General features: G+C 36.3%; 1 protein-coding gene across 1 annotated transcript in view; it reads left to right on the forward strand.

Annotated features, from left to right (window-relative positions):
* The window catches only part of LOC122412685 (uncharacterized), a 38,109-nt gene extending 29,434 nt beyond the window's left edge, over positions 1 to 8,675 (forward strand). Inside the window, exon 14 of the mRNA XM_043422425.1 lies at positions 8,465 to 8,675. Within this exon, the coding sequence (XP_043278360.1) occupies positions 8,465 to 8,643 (179 nt within the window). The 3' untranslated portion in view covers positions 8,644 to 8,675. The remainder of the gene's footprint in view (positions 1 to 8,464) is intronic.
* The last annotated feature ends 1,610 nt before the right edge of the window (positions 8,676 to 10,285 follow it).

Raw genomic sequence — 10,285 nt, forward strand, 5'->3', positions numbered from 1 at the left:
ATTCGTGAAGAATAGAAGAAAGTCTGAGATACCTTTGGGACTATAGTTAACGAATGAAGAAATCTAAGGAGAACTCAGTAAATTTTTTAAGTCATGTGCCAAGGAAAACGGTATCTTTTCTTATTGGTCCCTCGTAACAACTCTATTTAAATTTTACGTTCTTCAATTCGCGTCTTATATTTTAAACATGAAATTTTTCAATCCGAAAAAGTCATGCTGCGAAACAAACTGCATGAATTTGTTTTGACAATGGAATCCCAGGAAACTTAAGCCTTTCTTTTCAAAATTGTTCATCAAAAATTGAGCATGATAGCTTCCCAGCAGTTGGGCATTAATTAGCAGCAGTCCAAAACGTTTATTGACATGAAATAACTCGTACCCAATAATATTGACGTTGCAAGAAAGGTTTATACGGATCATTTAAAAAATTAGTTGGCAGAAAACTGTATGAATTAGAACTCCCAAAACGTTTTCCTCTAAGGCTCCAGGATTTTATATAGAACGTGAATAATTTTTGCAATTTTGGGTTCAGATGATTTGAATGATCAATTTCATCTCATTCCTGCTAAAAAATTATGAAGTTGTTTCGAACCGACGTTCGATTAGAGTATTTGTAACTGTTCTTATTTAATGTAGCCCTCAGTTTTTCTAGTTGTTTTACGCGGTGAAAAAAAATATCCTGCTTATACTTCATAATATTTATACCCGAATCAACATCACGTTCAAGGCGTGAAATAATTAAATTCATCAAGAGACGCGGTAGCGGCTCGACGCCAAGTATTAAAAGGAAAAACTGCAGCGCAAAAGAAAAGCCAGCGCGAGCCCTGCCGCTACTCTTATATACGCGAATATGCCGGTTTTATGACGTCACAGAATTTTCAAATGGCTCTCACAAATAAACCATTTCATAAAACAGCTTGAAAATTTGTGACGATTTTTTTTCGATTTTTCTCTTTCCATTGGTCTTTGTTGCAAGTAAATCCGTCCAGTAGATCCTGAGATATGTAACGTTAGTGATTTAAAATCCATCATTTCGGGATTTTCATTTTCTTAGAGACAGAGGGGCGTAAGTTACGCTTGTTTACATTTGGACTTACGTCCTTTGCACGATTTCTTACTTTTGTCACACTCTACGTCACGCACTACGCTGAACGCGGCTACCCCCTCTCCTTCTGCGTCGTCGAGCGAGAGAGACAGAGAATGGGCGCACAGCGGGGGCAATACCAGCTCCTGGTTTGCGCATAAAATATGTATATAATTATATAATATATATTTTATTTATTAATATTAATTAATAATAAAATATTATTATAATAAATATTTTATTATAATTAATATATAATATAATATATATATTATATTATACAATATATAATATAAAATGATAATAATATAATAAAATAAAAAAATTGAATAATACGAATAACATTAAATAATAAATAATAAAAATAAAAAAAATATAAAATTCTGGTCGACGCCGCTGGATTTTTCGAGGATGTCTAGGGCGATAGCTCATGGGTTTTGGAGGACTAGGTTTAAGTACATTCTATTGCGATTTTCGATTTCTAGGTGGACGACCCCATAGTTTTTTATGTCCAGATATATTCCTCCATGGCTTTCGTCGTCTAGGTATGTTTTTTCATGGTTTTCGAGGTTTGGGTCGACGGCTCCTTAGTTTTCGATGTCCAGGTATGTTTCTCCATGGTTTTCGTGGTCTCGAATAATTCCTCTATGGGTTTCGATGTCTAGGTATATTCCTCTATGGTTTCTGATGTGCAGGTGTATATCTCCATAGTTTTTAATGTCCAGGTGTATTTCTCCATAGTTCTTTATGTCTAAGGTATATTTCTCCATGGTTTTCGTGGTCTAAGTATGTCTCTTCATGGTTTTCGCGGTCGAGGTCGACGGTTCCACAGTATTCGATGTCTAGGTATGTTTCTCCACGATTTTCGTGGTCTAGGATAATTTCTCCATGGGTTTTGATGTCTAGGTATATTCCTTCATGGTTTTCAATGTCTAGACGTGTTCCTTCATGGTTTTCGTGGTCCAGGTATATTCCTCCATGGTTTCCGATGTATGGATATGTTTCTCCATGGTTTTCGTGGTCTAAGTATGTTTCTTCATGGTGTTCGTAGTCGAGGTCGACAGCTCCACAGGTTTTGATGTCCAGGTATGTTTCTCTCGGGTTTTCGTGGTCGAGGATAATTCCTCCATGGGTTTCTTCGATGTCTAGGTATATTTCTCTATGGTTTTCGTGGTCTGGATATGTTTCTTCATGGTTTTCGCCGTCGAGGTCGACGGCTCCACAGTTTTCGATGTCCAAGTATGCTTCTCCATGGTTTTCGTGGCCTAGGATAATTCCTCCATGGGTTTTGATGTCTAGGTATATTCCTTCAGGGTTTTCGATGTCTGGATATGTACCTTCATGGTTTTCGTGGTCCAGGTATATTCCTCCGTGGTTTTCGATGTATGGATATGTTTCTCCATGGTTTTCGTGGTCTAGGTATGTTTCTTCATGGTTTCCGCAGTCGAGGTCGACGGCTCCACAGTTTTCGATGTCCAGGTATGTTTCTCTCGGGTTTTCGTGGTCGAGGATAATTCCTCCATGGGTTTCGATGTCTAGGTATATTCCTCTATGGTTTTCGTGGTCTGGATATGTTTCTTCATGGTTTTCGCAGTCGAGGTCGACGGCTCCACAGTTTTCGAAGTCCAGGTATGTTTCTCTCGGGTTTTCGTGGTCTAGGATAATTCCTCCATGGGTTTCGATGTCTAGGTATATTCCTCCATGGTTTTCAATGTCTAGGCATGTTTCTTCATGGTTTTCGTGGTCTAGGATAATTCCTCCATGGTTTTCAATGTCTAGGCATGTTTCTTCATGGTTTTCGTGGTCTAGGATAATTCCTCCATGGTTTTCAATGTCTAGGCATGTTTCTTCATGGTTTTCGTGGTCTAGGATAATTCCTCCATGGGATTTGATGTCTAGGTATATTCCTTCATAGTTTTCGATGTCTGGATATGTTCCTACATGGTTTTCGTGGTCCAGGTATATTCCTCCATGGTTTTCGATGTATAGATATGTTTCTCTATGGTTTTCGTGGTCTACGTAGATTCTTCCATGGTTTTCGTGGTCTAGGTATGTTTTTTCATGGTTTTCGCAGTCGAGGTCGACGGCTCCACAGTTTTCAATGACGAAGTATGAAGGACCACGAAAACCATGTTCCTTCATGGTTTTCGTGGTCCAGGTATATTCCTCCATGTTTTTCGTCGTCCAGGTATATTCCTCCATGGTTTTCAATGTCTAGGCATGTTTCATCATGGTTTTCGTGGTTCAGGTATATTCCTCCATGGTTTTCGATGTCTGGGTATGTTTCTCCATGGTTTTCGTGGTCTAAGTTGATGGTTCCACAGTTTTCGATTGCTAGGTCTGAGTTTCCATAGTTTTTGTTCTCTAGGTATATTTCTTCATCATTTCCGTGATCTAGGTCGATGACTCCATACTTTTCGATGTCTAGGTATGTGTCTACATATTTTTCAATGTCTAGGTATATTCCTCCATGGTTTTGGATGTCCAGGTATATTTCTTCATAGTTTTAAATGTCTACGTATGTTCCTTCATGGTTTTCGTGGTCCAGGTATATTCCGTCATGGCTTTTGATGCTAGGTCAACAATTCCATAGTTTTCGATGTTTGGTTATGGTTCTCCATTTTTTTCGATGTCTACGTCGACAGCTCCATGGTTTTCGATGGCTAGGTATATTTCTCCATGGCTTTCGTCGTCCTGGTATGTTTTTTCATGCTTTTCGAGGTCTAGATCAACGGCTCCGTAGTTTTCAATGTCCAGGTATGTTTTCCCATTGTTTTCGTGGACTAGGTTGACGACTTCATAGTTTTCACTATCCCGGTCGATAGCTCCATAGTTTCCGACGTTAAGGTGAATTTGTCTATGGTTCCCGATATGAAAGTCAACGGCTCCATAGTTTCCGATAGTGTGGTGAGTTTTTCTAAGGTTTTCGATATCTAGGTCGTCGGCTCTATAGTTTTCGATGTCTAGTTTGGCGACTATAGGGTTTTCGATGTCTAGGTGGATGCCTTCGTATTGTTCAATATATATTCGACAATTTTATATTTCCCGATATTTAGGTAAACGGTGCAATGGTTTACGATATATTTCGTCATAGTTATCGATATCTAGATCGGGTGGGGATCAAATGTTGGAATGACTAAAATTTCGAACAGCTAAAATCTCGAGTTTATAAACTTCGAATGATAATATGGAGACAGATAGATTCGACTACAGCTTTGAATGCCGAAAATAAATAAAGCAGAAACTGCAACATTCGAAGCACGTTTACATCGAAAATAGAATGTAATAATCGCCCATAGGACGATGACTAAAATATCGATTTTTCGAAAATTCGACTATCACTCTTTCGATTCATAAATTACTATAGTCAGCGATACTGTGAAAATTCACAATTTTGAAAATATAATAACGAAAGACCAAATATTACTGAGGTTGAAATACTGAAACACCAAAAAGTCAAATGTTCAAAATAGCGAAACGTTAGAAAGTCGATCGATCATAATAAAGAAATACAGCGGAGCTCCAAATACACGCGTCTCACTCACTCACTTACTCAGACCGGTGATCTCCAATTTTTAAACATCGCCATTTTGACTTTCCCTTTTCGAACTATCGCTATTCCACATATCGAAGTTTTATAGGCTCGAAAAATTCACTTTCGATTTTTTGCTACTCTATATTCTGGTCTGTCTGTAAAACAATTACTCTCCATATTGAATTCGAAAATATGAACTTTTGACATTCGTACGGTCTGTAAAAATTGCATTCGAAATGCAAACTATTGAAATATATATTTTCGAATAAATGCGAATTCAAAGAAAAAATATTCGATTAAAGACGTAATCTGCTAAATAGTCGATCGGGAATAAGAATTTCGAATTACTTATTTTTCTCCAATCTTACATGACGAATTTATTAATTTCGAAATATCGACCATTCTACAATTCGGTTATTCGAAATTTCGAACCCCACCCATCTAGATCTGCGATTTAATAGTTTACATTGACGAGGCAGGTTCAGACGTTACAGAAGATCATGAAAAAATGTCACTGGACACCAATAACCATAAAGCTGTGGTCTTAGACATTGAATACCATGGAAACATCTCCTTGGACATTGCAAACCATTGACAGTATCCATGTCAACATGGAATCCATGAATGAGAAGAAGATAGTTTCAAAAATCATTTTTCCAAGTAAACAAGTGGAGGTTTCAAAAAAAGGAATAGAAAATGAAAATATCATCCCATTGCATAGGTATTTCCCAATCTTTCATTGGAAAATTCGAGTTGCTGAATGGATAATCAAAATCGTCACCATTATTGCTTGTAAAAGGTTTCAACTCACATGAACATAACCGCACAGTTTTCGTCCGTCTACATAGAAAAATTAGCTGTGTTGATTGCTTTTGTCATATAGTGAAAATCACTCACCTTGAAATAAATCGTTTCAAAAATTTTCGTTTAAGACGAGGAATGTATTTTTTTTCTTAAGTAAATATTGTTACCGCGGTAAAATCCAAGTAAAATCAGAAAAAAAAATAATTGACAAAGTAAGAAAAGAACGCCAATTATTAAAAGGTCGCGACCGTAGTTTCCAATAATTTACTATATTTGCATTTTCAATAAAAAACTTCAAAATATAAAAAAAAAATGAGATCGTTTTCTGAAGTTGACAAATATAGTGAATGAAATACGATTCCCATATAGTTGTCACGTCTCGCAAAAAGAAGTGAAATCAGTAAATATTAAAACTTCAAAAAGTAAAAAAGGCACGCCAAGTATTAAAAGGTCGTGACCGTCGTTTTAAATGATTTTCTATATTCGCATTGTCAATAAATAAATTTTAAAAAATGTTTAACTGTGAAAAAATATGAGATCTATTGTAACATATACAGTGAATGAATTACGTTTCCTGTAGGAATTCTGAATTTTGGAAATAAAAAAAAAATGAGATCATTTTCCAACGTAGCCAAGTACAGTGAATGAATTAAGGTTCTTGTGGAATTCATTCGTGTACACTTTTAGCCCTAATCCCTCACTTATTCAGAAAAATTTTCCAGCAAACGTCACAGAGCAACAAAGGTTTCTCGAATAATTCTGCAATTATTAAGAGATTATCATCTGTTTTTATGCTAGCTCGGGTTATAAACTTAAAACAGTTTACGCGTATAAGTGCATGGATTGTATCTATACGATGAACTGCACAAATTCATTTTCAACATTACACACAAGCTTGGCGTGCATGGTTTTCAATCGGAAGCTCGGCGAAGGAATGCCTCATCCGTCCATATATTTGAAGAAAACTTGATGATCCTCTCATGTAATTGTTTTTTAATTTGCCATCCCTTTTCCATCCAACTATTTTATTGAGTAGTTCGACGTGAGATCCCGCGCTGTGTACACAAAGAAAAATATCTATTCTTGACTAGTTTGACTGATAAATTCATTACTCCAAATGTTTCGTATTCAACGCGTTTTCTTTTCTGAAATCAATGTTTACACAGCTTACTTCTTTGTTCATCCATTTCAATACTTGTGTAATTCATCCAATCATCTGCCCATTTGGTAAAAAAAGAGTGTACGGACAAACGAGTGAAAGTGACGCGTGGATAAATTAAAATGCGTATGGGCATGAAAGAATGGCCGTATCTATCCGTACAAGATAAAGGCATATAAAGGGATTGATTGATTTCATTTCTTTATCCGTTCGTTTAATTATTCAATTTTATCCACAAATTTGACCTATCTGTATTGTTTACCAAATCATTATATAACAGGGCCCCTCGTATTTTATTGGGGGATCGTTTTTTTTCACACTCGTTCATACAATTCTAATTAATTATTGTTTTTATAGTAAATTTGAACAATTGTCTCTTCCCGAGCTTCCGATTGAAAACCATGCACGCCAAGCTTGTGTGTAATGTTGAAAATGAATTTGTGCAGTTCATCGTATAGATACAATGCATGCACTTGTACGCGTAAACTGTTTTAAGTTTATAACCCGAGCTAGCATAAAAACAGATGATAATCTCTTAATAATTGCAGAATTATTCGAGAAACCTTTGTTGCTCTGTGACGTTTGCTGGAAAATTTTTCTGAATAAGTGAGGGATTAGGGCTAAAAGTGTACACGAATGAATTCCACAAGAACCTTAATTCATTCACTGTACTTGGCTACGTTGGAAAATGATCTCATTTTTTTTTTATTTCCAAAATTCAGAATTCCTACAGGAAACGTAATTCATTCACTGTATATGTTACAATAGATCTCATATTTTTTCACAGTTAAACATTTTTTAAAATTTATTTATTGACAATGCGAATATAGAAAATCATTCTACATACGAATAAATTTGATGCGCTGGACAAAAAATATGTTTTCACACTTTCATTAAAAACAGAATCTTGTATTCACATCAATGCTTGCACTCATATTTTCATCTAAACAATTCCTTATTGAATAATGATCGATTGTCATGAACCTTGGCGCCAGACACACGATCCGTAGGGCCGCTTCTCTTCGGAGTCAACGTGGCTTGCGGTGAAGTTGGTGTTTGAGACATGTATTAGTTATTCTTCGGGCCGCTTCTCTTCGGAGTCAATGTGGCCTATGGTTTAGCTAATACTTGTTTTATGCGCTTATAAGAAATACGGTGTTCATGCGGTTTTGAGTCCCAGTTGACAGTTGCATTGTAATTAATAACAAGTAACGGAAGAAAAAGTAAATAACTTTCATATTAAAAAAAGATTCAAGTGCCGGCTGTACCTAGGCGCCAGACACACGATCCGTAGGGCCGCTTCTCTTCGGAGTCAACGTGGCCCGCGGTGAAGTTGGTGTTTGAGACATGTATTAGTTATTCTTCGGGCCGCTTCTCCTCGGAGTCAACGTGGCCTATGGTTTAGCTAATACTTGTTTTATGCGCTTATAAGAAATACAGTGTTCATGCGGTTTCGAGTCCAAGTTGATAGGTGCGTTGTAATTGATAACAAGTAACGGGGGTAAAAAGTAAATAACTTTCATATTAAAAAAGATTCAAGTGCCGGCTATACCTAGGCGTCAGATACACGATCCGTATGACCTCTCTTTCTCCACGTTCATGTGACTTATAGTTTTCATAATGCTTGCTTTATGCACTTTTAGAAAATGCGATATTCATGTTATGCGGAGCTCATGTTTGTAATTGTTTTTCAATAATCAATAGATCTTTTACATTTAGATGTACATTGGGCCTATCTTGGCACATGAATTGACGGGCTCTCCATGAATCTGCCTTTTCAGCCCGTGTTTCTATCATCTAACATTAGATATTTTTATAGTTATATTTTTAGTTGGTTATTGTCTCGAACTTGTGTACTCCGTGTTACAATTTTCTTTTACAGTCTGCAAGGTGTGTCTATTGACATCGGCAACTCATATTTACTGGCCGTGTGGGCATTGCTGCTGCTGCTCTACGTGCGCAGACATACTGTGGAACGAGTATCGCGAACGGCGCTGCCCAATATGTCGGACAGTAGCGTCCGAAGCCCCTCGGAGGGTGTTTCAACCAGAGGATTTTTAAAAAATATAAAAAATAAATGCCTTTCCCAAGTTTTTCTTTCGTGTTTTTTTTGCATACCTATATGTCCTATCCTATATTTCCATGTATATTATATAAAACTCAAAAAAAAATCATCGAAATTCAGGACATTGTCTAAGAGTTACGTTCATTTTATCATTCGATAATTCTTTCGAAAACGAAAAGTTCTTATACATAAAAATAATCGATATTGAACATAATTAATTATTCAACAATTTTTACATTAACTGAAATTTGCAACAAAAACGAAATTATAGAAATTTAAATCGATAAAAAAAATGTATTCGTGTACGCGATATTCCAGAACATTCGGTTTGCGCGTATGCTGTAAAGTACATTTTCACCACACATGCGCCGAAAGTTCAACTTTCCGAAATCGGAAGGTTGAATTTTCGGTGCATGTGTGGTGAAAAATAGTATACACTCCACGGGAGTGAAATTAGACCACCTCAAACCGCGGGCAGAATTGTCACTCGAGCCGAAGGCGAGGGTGATAGGTACGTAGGTGTTTTACTATTTTATTTCATGAATTTCTCTAATTTATTCACAAAATACAATCAATCAAGAGAGTATTTTCACTCGATTCTTAGAATATTTCAGATTAATTTGAACGTAATTACAATAATAAATATCGCGATGATTTTTAATTTGCGAAACTAGAAGAATAACCTTTGATGTGTTTTAGTTCGATTTTTTTTTATAACGCTTAGCGCCGCTAGTGTGACGCGCTATGTGCTTGTTTCGAACCTTAGCGACTGAGTATATAGTAGTTGAATATTTTGCCACCAGAGGTCAGGGTAGACTGGTGACCCCCAATTTCGATCATCGCCATTTTGATTTTCGCCTTTTCGAACCATCGCTATACTGCATTTCCAACTTTTATAGGTTCGAAAAATTCACTTTCGATTTTTTGCTATTCTATATTCTGGTCTGTCTATAAAACAACTACTCTCCATTTTGAATTCGAAAATATGAACTTTTGACATTCGTTGGTCTGTTAAAATTGCATTCGAAAAGAAAACTATCGAAATATATATTTTCGAGTAAATACGAATTCAAAGAAGGAATATTCGGTTAAACACGTAATCTCCTAAATAGTCGATCGGGAAAAGAATTTCGAATTACTTATTTTTCTCCAATCAGATACTAGAACTTAAAAAATTTCGAAATATCGACCGTTCTATAATTTGGTATTTGACATACTGAACCCCACCCGAGTTTTTATCATGAAATTGTATGTTATAGAGCGAAAATGCATAGTTCCGCTGAAAGACGAGATTTTCCCATGATTTTCGATTTCAACTAGGCAAAAGGAATTCAAGAAACGGGAAAAAAATCCTCACGACTCTGGAGAGAAGCCAAGACAACGTTTTTTCACTTCCAATTTCGCGAAAAAACGAGTTTTTATCATGAAATTGTATGTTATAAGGCGAAATTCATGTCTCTGCTGAAAATCGACCTTCCACCATGATCTTTAGTTCCAGATAGGCAAAAGAAACTGAAGAAACAGGGCGAAATTTCTCATTGCCCTCGAGAGACGCCAAGGCAACGTGTTTTCACTTGAAATTTCGTGAAAAAACCAATTTTTATCATGAAATTGAATGTTATAAGGTGCAATTCATGT

This window comes from Venturia canescens, chromosome 6 (assembly GCF_019457755.1).
Source record: "Venturia canescens isolate UGA chromosome 6, ASM1945775v1, whole genome shotgun sequence".
NCBI classification, from domain to species: Eukaryota; Metazoa; Arthropoda; class Insecta; order Hymenoptera; family Ichneumonidae; genus Venturia; species Venturia canescens.